The sequence below is a fragment of the Anoplopoma fimbria genome, chromosome 18 (assembly GCF_027596085.1).
Source record: "Anoplopoma fimbria isolate UVic2021 breed Golden Eagle Sablefish chromosome 18, Afim_UVic_2022, whole genome shotgun sequence".
Lineage (NCBI taxonomy): Eukaryota > Metazoa > Chordata > Actinopteri > Perciformes > Anoplopomatidae > Anoplopoma > Anoplopoma fimbria.
Genome location: NC_072466.1, coordinates 15,114,752 through 15,129,141, shown reverse-complemented (window position 1 = coordinate 15,129,141; position 14,390 = coordinate 15,114,752). Strand labels below are relative to the sequence as shown.

The 14,390-nt window shown below is 39.8% G+C and overlaps 1 protein-coding gene across 1 annotated transcript in view; it reads left to right on the top strand.

Moving 5' to 3' along the window:
* Window positions 1-14,390, top strand: part of LOC129106898 (nesprin-2-like) — an 85,494-nt gene that overhangs the window by 10,634 nt on the left and 60,470 nt on the right. Inside the window, exons 18-39 of the mRNA XM_054618171.1 lie at window positions 426-563; window positions 691-792; window positions 1,113-1,280; window positions 1,874-2,032; window positions 2,132-2,896; window positions 3,309-3,443; window positions 4,340-4,495; window positions 4,631-4,791; window positions 5,613-5,946; window positions 7,456-7,571; window positions 7,915-8,035; window positions 8,267-8,430; window positions 9,111-9,240; window positions 9,332-10,254; window positions 10,728-10,886; window positions 10,991-11,141; window positions 11,333-11,491; window positions 11,830-11,997; window positions 12,134-12,235; window positions 12,344-12,547; window positions 12,656-12,861; window positions 13,408-13,515. Coding sequence (XP_054474146.1) covers window positions 426-563; window positions 691-792; window positions 1,113-1,280; window positions 1,874-2,032; window positions 2,132-2,896; window positions 3,309-3,443; window positions 4,340-4,495; window positions 4,631-4,791; window positions 5,613-5,946; window positions 7,456-7,571; window positions 7,915-8,035; window positions 8,267-8,430; window positions 9,111-9,240; window positions 9,332-10,254; window positions 10,728-10,886; window positions 10,991-11,141; window positions 11,333-11,491; window positions 11,830-11,997; window positions 12,134-12,235; window positions 12,344-12,547; window positions 12,656-12,861; window positions 13,408-13,515 — 4,829 coding nt within the window. The remainder of the gene's footprint in view (window positions 1-425; window positions 564-690; window positions 793-1,112; window positions 1,281-1,873; window positions 2,033-2,131; window positions 2,897-3,308; window positions 3,444-4,339; window positions 4,496-4,630; window positions 4,792-5,612; window positions 5,947-7,455; window positions 7,572-7,914; window positions 8,036-8,266; window positions 8,431-9,110; window positions 9,241-9,331; window positions 10,255-10,727; window positions 10,887-10,990; window positions 11,142-11,332; window positions 11,492-11,829; window positions 11,998-12,133; window positions 12,236-12,343; window positions 12,548-12,655; window positions 12,862-13,407; window positions 13,516-14,390) is intronic.

Sequence of the window (14,390 nt, the reverse complement as noted above, 5' to 3'; positions counted from 1 at the left end):
TTAAGATTAAATTAAAACAAAGGATTTTAAATGTTCGTGATTTACAAAATGTATCTCAAATTGTTAGGAACTGTTCTTATTATTTTATTTTGAATGTGACAAGACAAAATGTGGCATAAAAGGTAACTTTAAACAAAGGGACAACAGGACATCCAGATATCAATAATGGGTGCTTGGTATCAGTGTTACTAGTTACCCTGTTTAAAATGTAATACGTAATGTTACTTTATTAATTACTTCACCAAAGTAATGTAACTTGTTACATTTGATTACTTTTCTAACAAATGTTTAAATATTGGGCAAAAAGCCTGAAAGTCCTAAAAACAGAAAACTTAAATTTATTTAAAGTTCTTTACCAAAAAGAACATATTCGAATGTAACCAGTATCTCCCTAACACTGCTAGTCTTGAACATTTCTTTCTTAGGAAGTATCATCGGAGCCCAGTGTTGGTCCCGTGGGTCTTCAAATGGTGCATTCACTGACCCAGGAGGCCAGCAGGCTACTGAGACAGCCTCTGGAGGTAGCCTCAGTCCCACTAAAGGCTAACAGGCAGAAACTACAGGTTGGCAAATCTACCAATGCACTAATAAGAGCTGATAAGAATCAGCAGCAAAATATAGGCATTATTTTTAACCTCCCCATGCCCTATCTAGACACTCTTTTTTTGTGCTTCTTGTACTTTTTATCAGCTACTGAGTAAAAAGATGTCCGAGATGGATCTCTCATCTCTCAGTCCGTCCACATATTCTCAAGCAAGCAACACAGACAACCTCCAGCAAAACCTCCCACAGGTACCCTGCTGCAAAAACTCTCTGACTGACTGTGATACATTGGAACAGGCCTCGTTCCTTCTTCCAGTTTTTAACTAAACCCATTTTAAAGCTTTATTAAACCAATGCACTGGTAAACATGTCCATTGCTGTCCAGTTTTTATATTTATATGAGACCACAAAGAGGAAACACTTCAGTTGTAGCTCTTGTTACAATTACAACATTTTCCCAAGATGTATTATTGATCTTTTATCTGGTTAACAAAGTGCTGCTCTGGTCTGTAGTAGTATGACAAACTAAAGATAGGGTTCAGTTCTGATTTCTTGTATCTGCTTGACAGATGCTCGATGACGCAGAGAGGACCTGTGGAGAGCTGCAGCGGGCTGCGTCCAGGCTGGAGGGCCGTCTGGCTGAGCTGGACCACTGGAGCACCGAGGCTCTGGACTGTTACCAGCACCTCAGGGAGAATAGGAACAGAGGACGCTCTGCATTAGAACCTGCTGCCAAGGTCAGCAAACCAAAACTTTGTGCATTCCCACAAATTGCTTACAGATCTTTTGCATGGTCATTCATGGATCTTAACTATAGTGTTTGTTTTGATTTGTGGAACTGAATTAGCAATCGGAAATGGTGTGATTACTGTTGCAAATTTGGTCATATAGGCCCCAGGTTTGTACTGATAATTCACTGTCTTTTGTCCTCATGTTTGATCTTGTGGGCTCATTGTTGTTGTGTTTTAACCCTGTGTTTCCCAGTAATTACTTGTAAATGCTGTGGGTAATTTAGTAGTTTGACACCTTTTCCCACAAAATGTCAGTTGACTATGTTGCCAGATATGCACACAAACTTGTGCAAGACTCTGTATCGGCCAGGGGAACTAATAAAAAACGGGCATCAACACATTCCCTGACATGGGACACTGAAATGGAGTCCAAATTGGATTTGAATGAATTGGGCTGAGGCCATTGGGTCTCTTGAACGTGCCTTTGTTGTGACTTTGGGGCAAATAAAAAGCATAAATGTGTCCTGTAAAGTTGTAAACCGAGGCTACTGTTTAGTTCAGTACAGATAACTCAATATTGGCTGTATAATCCTCTCTAGGTGCTGATCTCTCGAGGCGTGCAGCTGGAGAACCATGTTTTAACTGAGGGACAGGATCTGCGAGACCTTGTGGCTCGAATACTGAAAACCTCTACTCTTCAGCACCTCAGTACCTCTGAAACGCAGGACAGGATCTCAGAGGCAGTCTCCCACTGCCAGGTGAGCTAAATCAATGTATGATAGCGTTCAGTTCTTCAACAGTTACTCATATTTTCATGTATGTATTTTTATGTTTTTTGTATATGTTTCATTTTTTAGGAGATTTTTGAAATGTTTCGTTCCCTTGGGATTCTGCAACATTTCAAAACAGCCCATCAGACTCAGGAAGGGTCATTTGTTGTGGCCAAAACCAAACATGTAGACCAGATTGGGAATGTTATGCTAACCCAGGACCCAAATCTGGTTTCACCTGAGATTTCATCTGAGACGTCTCAACAAAGGATAAGAGCTCTTCATGGTTGGCCTAAAAACCAGCAGGTGAACACGCAGCATGAATCAACCATTGTTAATCCCCATGTTGAAATCCAAATGCTGCCCCGGCCGATGAGGGAACCAATACCTCTTGTTCACTCTCCTCTTGATCAAACCGTAAAAGAAGCTGAACCTGATCCAATGATCCAGCTTCAATCCCTTTCCAAGTGCCACGCTCAAGCCTTAAGTGGGATTCCATACAATCAACTTCTACCTGCTTTGATCCAAACTCCTGTTCGACCAAAGTGTCAAAAAAGTCCAGTTCTGTCTAAACATGTGACAAGTCCAGTCCCAGAGGAAGAGGAAAGCTCATCTCCCTCACAAACTCGTATGTCGAAATCTAGAATAAGAGGGCAGCCAAACACTGTACAGAGTGCCAAAACATCTCCACAGCCACCGGTTATGGTCCGCAGTGAAGTTCATTCTAAAGCCCAGTCAATGGCAAGGAGCAGACTGGAGAAGGCCAGGTTTCATCTGCAGGGACGCATCCAGCAAGCCATCAAGTTATTCGGGGGCAAAGAGATTTCAGAGTCACAGGCCAAGAGGAAACAGGTACAGTTTTAAATGGGAAATGATGGAGTATATGGATATCACTAATCCTAAATGTTTAAAGAGGTTTTAGCTTTGAAATATTTATTCAAATAGTGACTTACTTATATGAATAATCTATTCCTACTTTAAAGTCTTTACTTTCAGATTGTTCATTGAGTTTGACAAAAATCTACTTTTGCGCCTGCTAATAAGTGTGAGACATTCAAAGTACCTGTAGAACCAGCTTTCTACCCACTTATCAAATGTCTGAATCAGAGCAAATGGTTTTCTTGCTACAACATCCAGACCTTGGAGACAAAAAAAGAAAATCTCAGAATAAGAACAAAATCATCAAAGGTCTTGGGTGTTGTGCTTTGCATAGCTTCCAGTTTTGTTTTTGCATGTTTGTCCAGCTTTATGTCTTTCTGTGCAGAAAGCTTTAAAGATTCTGCAGCCTGCCATCCTCGATGAGTTCCTGGGAGCTGTTGAGGGTTTTGGGGCCTTTTGTTCTGGGCCCCAACTCCAGGACTTGATGCTCCTCTCTGACTCAGTCAGAAAGCAGTGGGAGGTATGACAAGGGTTTTGTAAACAGTAATACACAGACTGGTATACCCACTAGATATGAAAATGGTCTTGATCTTCTCATCAACAAAGCACATAAGCGACTTTTTTTGAAATGTCAAACTATTTCTTTTGAATAATAAAATAATCAAATCCAGTTAGGTTTCGTTTTAAGCTACTACGAGGAACTTTAATTTTGTGTTGATTTTGTCAGTCTCTGAGGACAAAAGTGATAGTGTTTCTGAGCACCAGAGTCACTTTAGGAAACCTAATTTTACAGCAGCAGGGTCTGACAGTCAGTCCCGTGCCTCCCTTCCCTCCAGCGGGCCAAGGAATACAGCCTGGGTCTCCAGCAGCAGTGAGGCGTAGCTCGCTGCTTTCATGTGCAGAGCTCTCCTCTTCCGGCCAGAAGTCTGACTGCAGGTAAAAGGCAGCAGGAAAGACTTGGTCTGTCCTTGGTGGGCTTGTCACTGCTGGAGGCCCTGCTGGAGTCTGGCCTGAAGGAGTATCTGGTGAACCTGATCTCGTTTGATTTTGCGAGGGATCCGACCTGGTTGCACCGATGACAAGCATTAAGAATAACTATATAGAAAACGGCAATCTCGCTAATGGTTTATTTACGTAAATCGTGAAGAGGCATCAGTATTAAATTTAGACTGATCATAACCAGTAGAAGTTCCTCATATTAACATTAATGTGTTTTACTTACAATATCTTCATTTATTGGTTATCATGTAACACTGTAGCACACATTCATAACTAAAGAGCCCAAATAATTCAGTATTTTACTGGTTACCTTTAGCTTTAACAGCTATGATAAACCATGATAGCCTGGCAACACTTGTGTTTTTTCTTTACTAATTTTCATTAAAAACTGCAGTTTCTGCTTGTTTGTGCACTTAGGATGTACGCAGAGAAATGGCTGCTTTTGTTCCCATCTTGTGGTCTAAGATCAGAGAGGGAAATAATTCGTCTTCTGTTGTGCAATGTGAAACGCAAACTAACGCTCTGCACGAAGCCAATGACCAGACTGACAATGTCTCAATGCTACAGCAACAGGTATTTGTCATAACTCCATAACACAGCATTAACATCTGTTTGTGCCGTATTTCAACCTGAATGATTTAGGGAAAAGATTGAAAGGCAAGGCCTAAACGATTTTAGTCTCTCAGAAGTTCACATTCCTCCTTCCAGGCCATCATGGACGGAGCTGCATCTGTTGAGGTTGAATCACTCCAAGAGCTGTGTGAAACACTAACACCAGGGCAATCCTCCTGCCTAGCAACAGATCAACTAAAGGAGTCAGATGAAGATCAAGAAACGCAACCCAGTGACACAGTGCTCCCATCTTATTGGTAAGATAATGCTAAGGAGTTGCATAATGAGGTTTAATATGTTAGAAATATCTGCTTTTAAGGAATAAATAATGTATTTTCACTGGCTGCTCTGCTCTGATACAAAGTTAAAGCAAGCCACTCCTTCAGACTGGTACAGATTGATTTTGATTTGTTTTATGACTGAATCTCAAGTGTAACAGGGATTCATTCATAAGCAAAGCATTCTATTGAGTCTGTAGTTTTGGGAAAAAGTATTTATTTTGCATAGCACACACATTCATCAACTAACCACAACTCTCTGGACCACAGCAAGTCAAAAAAGTACCATTACACACCCTGAAGAATAATAGATGATAGCTATTATGTGGTAAATAAATGGTTTGAAAATGAATCATTTTACAAACCTTTCTACACTTGAGAAGATCATATTTTTCCTGTTATCATGTGGCACTTCAAGTCCAGTTTGAGTGCTAGATTTCTTGTATCAATAAAAAGTCTTTGAATTTGCTCTTTTAAAGTTCATCCCGAATGATGTAAGTATTTAGTACATTCAAACATAAAGTACGTCAGGTTTTAGTTTAAGATATTAAAGTTGGCTAAAGTTGGACAGAATTTAGTGGCTTATAAATGTACCCATTATTTAACATTTAGTTAAAAACTGTGAATTTAATTTAAGTTGAGCTATATTGTTAAATTGAAGCAGACAGCTTCTTTATTAACAATTGTCACTCTGTAATCCTTCAAGTCTATTAATCTTAATGAGATTCCTTTAGGACTGATTGTTTCTAACTGACTGGCCCCGACCTCCCCCTGATAAACCTTTTTTTTTAACTCAGCAGGGGACTGCAGCTCCGGGGAAACGCCCCGCTGAGAGCGACTGGCGTGTCGGCCGACACACAGCAGCGCAACAATCTCCCACAGAAACAAAGCGTGGACAGACCACAACAAGACCTCTCACCTGTGTGTGGTGCTGCGTCAGTGCATCCTTGTGTTGATGTCATCCATCTAAAATCTCAGGATGTCCCAACAGAGAGGGAGGATGACCAAACACAAAAAAGAGGCTGCGGTTCGGAGAAAACAATAAAGCCCTCGCTTCTGGCCAAAGAGCAGCTGCTGAAAGCTCGTCTACTGAACATCACAGAGAACAACCAGCAAACCCAAGCTCACATACAGGTAGGAGGAGGACACATGAGTGCTTGCACATGGATGTCATTACTGCTTTTCTTGATTAACTCAGCTTTTGTGGGCTCCCAGAAACCACAATTTGCATTTTCATCTTATATTAAGTTTAAAAATCCACATATCATGCAAAGTGAAGTAACAGTAACAGTAACAGAAACATAAATAGTTTTTTTTGGAGTGTCAGGTCATAATGGAGGTGCTTTCAGTCCACTTTTCTTTAGATGTAGTACACTCTCACTTTGATTTAGAAGATGTTTAGATTCTAAGCTTCAGTTTAAGTTGCCACCTCCATATTGACTACATTGCATTAAAGTTTTGTATTAAAACTTAGTTTCGGATTTCCTATGTGAATGTCATTGTACACCAGTTTCTGTACTCAACAGCAGATCATAATTTGGGACAGTCATGTGGTACTGTGTCATCCCACAATCCTCTCAGTTGAAACCAAACTCATAAGTCACATGTCATGTATGCTTTAGATCATAGAAATAACACTTCAAAAGCAGTTTATTTATTTGAAATCCTAGACATCCATGTTTCTACATGTTTTATCTTCTTTGGGATGCTGACGCTGAAGAATGCAAAAAAATTGAAAAAAGTTAAAGGCAGGGAAAGTAGGATTTGCTGGTTTCGGTTTGTAAATCCAACATTCAAAGTTGGCCCCTCTCAATGAAACAAGAAGTGTATGATCCCTGACTGCAGTTATGTTTAATGTGCTTGTCAGTGGGCGAAAGCCAACCTCAGATTCACTCTTCTTTAGGTCTTATATTTGTGTTATGCAAATATAAGACGGTAAAACTCCAAGCGGACAAAGGAGCTGTGTCCACCATTTCCAAAAAAACTCTTGGATGCGCGCTTATGATATGGCACCTGGTCACTACATTTTCATAGAATAATATGCCCAGAAATGGCCCGAACACAGCAAATTGAAAAGAATAGAGACAGATACAGACACTGTCACACACTTCTATTGTGACCCTTTTAGTGTGCGCCTATACATTGTTTGTAAGCAAAAATCTGTGCCTTTTTAAATGAGTGAGTATGTTACTTTTCACCTCTTGCTTTGATTCATATGTGAAAACGAGAACCTTATAAGAAAAAGTGTGCATTTTCCTTCAGTTTTCTTTTCTTCAAACTCTGCCTGATTTTCAAATTTGATATGAGATATGAAGTTTTGCTGTAACCATTCCAGTAAAACGGTAACACAAAGTTAAATAAAAAATGCTATGATGTGACTTGTGATTAGAGTGTGTATGTTGCATATGTTAATTACCGTAAATTAATCTTATTTACTTTATACATAGCATTTTAAGTTGCCTTTCCTTAAGCCTTCCTGGTCAGAAAAAAGCTCAGCAGTATCATTGGCTGGGACTGATCTGTGCAAGACACAGCACCAGCTGCAGACCACTAATCCTCAGTAATTGGATAGGCATGCTTGAGGTTCCATCTCTTCCTCTTGTCTTCACTGGACTGTTTCTATGCAACTCTACCATCTCTCAGGTGGTTGTCAGGGGTAACACTGTGGAGGTCAAGCAGGAGGCAGAGTTGACCGTCATCCCAGGGACAGCCGCCCCCCCACAGGAAGAGCACTCATCCCAACAGGAAGTACTGGAAAGGTATGGGTTAATTGCTCACTTCTTACATTTGTGTTGTCTGGAGGACATTCAGCATGTGAAATAGAGTTAGACCTGAAAGACTAGCACATTACAACATAATCCAAAATTGAAATCTGCCATTTCTAAATCTTTTTAACGACTGTTTACAATTTAGTGTGAATATACTGTATTTTATTGCATGTATTACCTAAATTAAACAACATAATTACCCAAAAGTCCGTATAGTAAAATAATAATAAAAGACACAAGTGAGATGAACTTTGTGTCACAGCCTTTGTTCCCATGTATCCTTTCAGTGTCAGAGAATGTCATATTGAAACAATGACTAAATCTCTCTCTGTAGGTACAGAAAGTCCTGCTTGGTATTTCAGTTTCAACTGCAGAAGAACAAGCAACATTTGGAGGAGTTTATTTCAGACCCTGTCACCATCTCCACTCTGCAGAACCAAAAGAAGCAACTACAGGCAAGTTAAAGCACCACTTTACAATCATATTCAGCAATTGTTTGATCCCATTAGAGTTTCACCTTTTCAAATCATACTCGTACAGCTATTTATCACATGTACTTCTCTGCATCTTGGTGCATTTTTACAATCTGAAACCAAACTTCTGAGCAGTCGTTTTCTCACAAGGTCAAACTTCACAATATGAACCTGTTGCTTTGATTGCTTTGTTAATATGTTTCTTCTCAACAGACTCTGAAACAAGAGACAGAGGCACTATGGTTTGATTTTGAGCTCCAGTATGCCCAGCAATCCCAGTTCTCCCATCTGATGACCACGGAGGATAAGTATGACGTTGAAAGAGACTGGGAGCAGCTGACTCAGCAGTGGAGAGGACAACAAATGTGCCTCCAGAGGTACAGTGCACATGATGATGATGATGATGATGATGATGATGATGATGATGATGATGATGATGATGATAATAATGATAATAGAATTATTGTTTTTAATCCGTAAACCATTCATATATATATATATATATATATATATATATATATATATATAATATATATATATATATATATATATATATATATATGATCTTTTATTTATCATTGTATCAAGTGTTCTTTTGTAAAAACATCACTGCAGAATATAATTAACGAGGGCTGTTAAGGTGATATAAAATGAGTTTCAAACTTCAGGGCTGTTAAGGTGATATAAAATGAGTTTCAAACTTCATTCTTGACCCTGAAAACATCACACCTTAAGGTTCATTTAGTAGCTGGTTGGGAGATTTCAATCATTTCACATCATCTTTATAAGCACATGGAGTTTGCATAATTGTCATGGAAACATACACATTATACTTTTCTTTGAGTACCTTTAGCACTTGTCTTCCATGTTGACCTAAAAGTTGAGTATCAACATCTATTCTTGACCCTGGAAACAGCTTTCTCACCTCAAGGCCCATTTACTAGTTTTTTTGGAGCTTTCAATTATAATGTATGATCTTTATCAGCAGATGGAGTTAGCTAATAGTTAGTACTGTAGATAATAACAACAACTTATTTTTCACTTTGGTATGTGTCAGGATGACATCTCTGGAGAATACTGCTGACTTGATGGCACTGATCACAGAAAAACTGGACCGGATCATCAGAAAGTCTATGGACATCTCCTCCTTCACCTTGGCTGATCCCAGACTGGTATCTGATTTAAAGGTACATCTATGCGTTTTCTTAAATAATTAACACTTCAATTTAGAGAGTGAAATATGCAAACTTAATTATCAATCCCTCTTGAATTACCCAGGAGATGGATGGCAGACTGCAGTCTGAAGTGAGAAAGTTATCAGAGCGAGGCACTGAAGGGGAAAGACAGCGGCCTGAAGCCACATCCCTTTCATCCCTCTGCCAGGCTTTCCACAACAGTGTCCATCATCTTGAACGGCTCAGACAGCAATTGGAGAAAGTTCAATCAGCTGCCCAGGCTCTGGATCACTTCCTGGCCACAGTGAGGGAAATCAAGGCTGAGATCCCAACCCTGCTGGCAAACCAGGACCCCAGCAGACAGCTAAATGAGGCAGATTGGGAGCAAGAGACACACTCTTGGCAGGCAGCAATGCAGCAGCGGTTGCAGACTGCCACAAAACAATCTGATAGTGTTGACAGCACTTTAAAGGCCGTGGGGATGACTCTGACCATGGATGGTGCAACAGTGACGTGCCAGGATGTGGTGACATCATTGTCACAACAAGCTGTGAACGTAGAGAAGGAAGTGATGAGAGCCAAGAAGAGGGAGAGTAAAGAAGAGCTATTTCCAGAGGGAAGGGAGCAAATCCAGGAGTTGAATCCTGTGGAGATACGTCAGACAAACACTGGGGAGGCTTCAACACATCAGGGGGCAGCACAGGAGCATGAGTATCACACTCCAAGTAGAATGGAAGAGGAGGCAGGGTTGGCGGCCAAAAAGAGTAGGCTGGAAGGAGATGATGATATAAAGTCACAAAGGGAGGAAAAGCACAAGGCTCAAACACGGAAGTCTGAAGGGGATGCTTCAAAAGCTGAGGACCAGAGAAGGAGTAGAAGAAGCAGCCAGGTTAAGAAAGACGGAGAAGAGAAGAAGGAGAGTTTTGTCCAGAGGAGAGTTGCCTTGTTAGGCACTCTGAAGGAGATAAGGGGAGCAGCTGAGCAGCTGAGGCTACAGGAGCCCTCTCTGCCTGCTCTGCAGCACAGGTACAACACTGATCTGGGCCCAATAACAAATAAGTCTTAGTGTTTATTAGAGCTCAGTCTGTCGTATTAACCCTATAAATCTTGATTTCTCTCTTAACTTAAAATCTGTTTAGGGGAGAAATTAATGAAGAAATGTTTTGTACATTAGAGCTCATACATACTACAAATATATTTCTTTATCTGCTTGTTGCAACAAGTCTCTAATGCTTAGAGATGCCGTCTTTTTTAAAGCTGCACCACAACATAAAATAGGAAAATTATTATTATTAATATGATTATTATAATGATTATTATGAATACTATTATTATTACTTATATTATTATTATATTAAAGTTATTATTATTATTAATATACTAAATATTATTTTTGTATTATTTTATTTAACAACACTGCCTGACTGGTCTGCAAAAACAATATTAATGTTAAAAAAAGTAAAACCCAAGTTGCCTAATGATTGTTTCCTCTCGTGCAGGACACGTGCATTGACAGAGCTGGAAAGTTGTCTTGCTGGCCACCTCGCTGAGCTGCAGCACATACAAGATGAATCCTCACTATCAGGAATCCCTGATGTGAGTCAAACCAGAGAGGTGGAGGATGTCTGGAAGGAGGCGAAAAAAGCTGTCACTGAACGGTAAAGGGAGCAGTTTGAGTCCTTTTATTAATAACTACTATGTCAGATTGTAGTGCTTTATTGAGTTTGGTGCATGTGTGTGTTGTGTTATGTATCACATACAGGCTGGAGCAGTGTTGCGCCCTAACAAAGCTGTTGAAGAGGTTTCAGAGCATTCGTGGTGAGTTGAGTGGGACACTGCAGAGGGCAGAAAGCACCCTAAGTGAACAGGCCTCCTACATGGGGAAAGACAACCTGCAGGGACTGCACACAAAGGTACAGTCTACAACACTGTTACATTGAGGTGATTAAGGAAGCGATCTGTTTTTTTATGTATACTTACTAGTAAAAGTCAGTCAACATAGACCAAATCCTTCTGTGTCGCTGGTAAATCATTGTCTCTGGTTCTTCGTTTGTTTGGTTGAGTCTGTTTTATATGAATTGTGTTTGTGTGTGGGGTTTCATAGGTCCAGGAAACCAAAATAGAGCTGAATGGTCTTGGTAATGGCATAGAGGAGGTCCGCAGTGTCTGCAGGCAGCTTCACACTCATTTGCGTCGGATCCCAGAATGCACCATCATCCCATTTGAGGACGAAGCGGATGCTCTCATGGACCGCTGGCTGGATGTGAGTCACTTTAAAGTTTCACCTCAACATTTTTTTCAACAAAACTTAACACATTTTCTTTTATTGTTTCCTATGTTTTTTTTGCCTTTTAGAATGAGCCAACATACCAATTCTAAATTTTTTGTATCACAAAACATATTAAAGTATTTTTTCTTTGCAAATTGCATACATACTGCTATTCTTGCTCTCTGCTGTTAACTTATGGGCTTTCAAATACATCTATCATGGAAGAAACAAGTTTGTTAAACATTTTGTTGTAATTCATTTTTAGAAGAATAGTTTCATAGCTGATATGAATAGATGAGTGCTGGCATTCATTGCAACTCAAATTCTTGCAGATATCCGAAAGAACAGATTCCCACCAAGAAAACCTACACCTTGGCCTGACTCTGTGGGATGGTGTCCTCCAGCTGGGAGTAGAGGTGGAGAGCTGGACCGCCAATAAACTAACAGTATTCGCTCAGTGTCCGTCCTTCGAGACAGAGGAAGACATCAGGGCCTTGCAGGTAAAACTGCCTTCCTGTTTCGTTCTGTAATGACACACATGTTTGGACCTGTCTGCTCTGTCCTATTAGAAGCTTAATGTACTCCAGACTTCTAAAGTTGTTTAAACAATGATCATCTCCCTCTACATGCCTCCAGGCTGAGATTGTGACCCAAGAAGAGAATATGGATTGTTTCCATCGAAGAGTCACTGAGATTCAGGCCCTGCTTCAAAGCAAAGAGCCCCCTCTGGAGCTGCAGGTACAGCACGACGCTTTTGTGTTTAGGATGCAAGTGTTTCAGGCTGAAATGTTGCTGATGGATACAGTTTATCTGATGGTTCTCTTGATTGATTTTTGTTTTGTCTAGGTTGTGGAAACCCAGATAATGAAGAAGATGAAGCAGTTGAAGGAGCTTGTCTCTGAAGCTGAAGACATTTACAGGCAGATGGTGGCTGCTAAAGGACAAATTACTGGCAGGATGGCTGAATGCTTCAACTCCCTACAGAAGATTCAAGACTCCCTTCTCACTCTCAGTGCTTCAGATATTGCAACAGTTCTTGCAAAACTCAAGGTTAAAATAGTTTTTAGATTTGATGTGTCGCAACATAAATCGTAAACCACACACAGTGTCCTGAGAAACTTTTAATAATCACTAACATTAACCTATGTTTCTCTAAAGGATCTACTTTTTGAGCTCCAGACGCAGGATGAGCAGGCAGAGAGTCTGCTGGATGATCTGCGTGTTATGGCGTCCATAGCGAGTCCAGTCAGCCTACAGAGTTTGTCTGTGGATGGGATTCAGCTGCAGGAGAAAGTCAGAAACACCCACCAGCTCTTCACTGAGGTGGAAGAACAGACTGAGAGGAATATCCAGGCTCTGGACAGGTAACAAGTTCAAGTCGATCATGTGTCAATTCAACGGTCATGTTATTTGTACAGAAATGTTGATTATTATTATGTAGCATGCATACATATGTTTAGACATTACAGTAGGAGCATAAGAGTGCTGCTAGGAAGGTATTTCTGGAGCTTGTTCAGATGCTGCTTCTGTTGTTTTTGTCTAATAGCTGCGCAAGCTATTTTCAAGTCGCATGTTATTTAAATGTTTTATTGTCATTGTACAACAGGGTTGCACAAAAAAAAAACTATATTGTAACTACAAAACTACAGAATATTACCAGATTTATCTTTGAAACTCTGTAACAAACATAAGCCTGAAATACAGATTCTTAGGAAATAATATCATACAGTTTAAACTCTGGAGATAAAATAAGGCAGCGGGACGAGTTCAATTTATTCTCTAAAGTCTGTCTTTTATTCTGCAGTAGAACCATTTTATCAACATGATGTCACTTTAAGCTACACTGTAATGTGCATACTGTACATATGAGTCTGTGTCGTGCCTGCATTTACACTGTATGTGGTTTGTAGGCTGCAAAGGGAAGGGGAGCACTTTCGACAATGGTTGGAAGACGTTGAGGGAAAAGCAGCGGAGGAGGATGACCTTAGTCTCCTGCAAGAGGAAACACTTCAACAAAGGTAACCGTTTTCTGAATTCAGATCTATGCTTTCCAGCTCTGTGTGGAAATAAGCAAAGAATTGGAGGTCTAGACTTAACGTTTATTTATGTTATCAGGCAGTGTGCACTCTTATATTCTGTATATTTAGTTTGAAGTGGGCTACAGTCAATATTATCACTAAGGTATAGTAGCTTCTTCCAAAAGATGGAAAAAATGATCGGAGGTAAATGCAAATATGATCAGTTAGACCCAGAAGGGCGTAGAAAGTAGTAGAAACTTAAATGTAATCCAGCACACTTGAGCAGTCTGTGGTAGTTCAATGTTGGGATTTATGATGAGTCAGCAATGATCGAAGTTGTTAAGACTGTTATTCCGTAGAGACGACTGACTCATCCTTAACTACATGACTGTTTGTTGTCACGCAAAAGCTGGAAAATTGTAGATTCAGCGTATAATTAATTACCTATTATTTATCCCTCTTATTATTTCCATTAATTAAACATGTCATGTAGTTAAGGATGAGTCAGTTGTCTCAACATAATCATGTAACCCTCATTAAACAGTGTTTTAAGAGATAAGGTCTGGAGCAAACTGCTAATTCAATAAGGTGCAGCATCTTCACATATTTTATATTTTTCTTATTTAATAATGTGCAGCATTACAGCTTAAGCTTTTACTCCGAGTTTGCCGATACTGAGGCTCCCTCATCCTTAACACATTGTTTTAATATGAATCTTTTTAATTAAGTGTCAGTGAATTTCTTATCTTGTTTTAATCTTTTACACCCTGAAGCAGCTGCAGGTTGCGGCCTTCTTTTCTCTCTTCTTATTTAACATGTTAATACATCCTTGCTTAACTTGCACTGACAAATGCAATAACATTTTAATGTGTGAA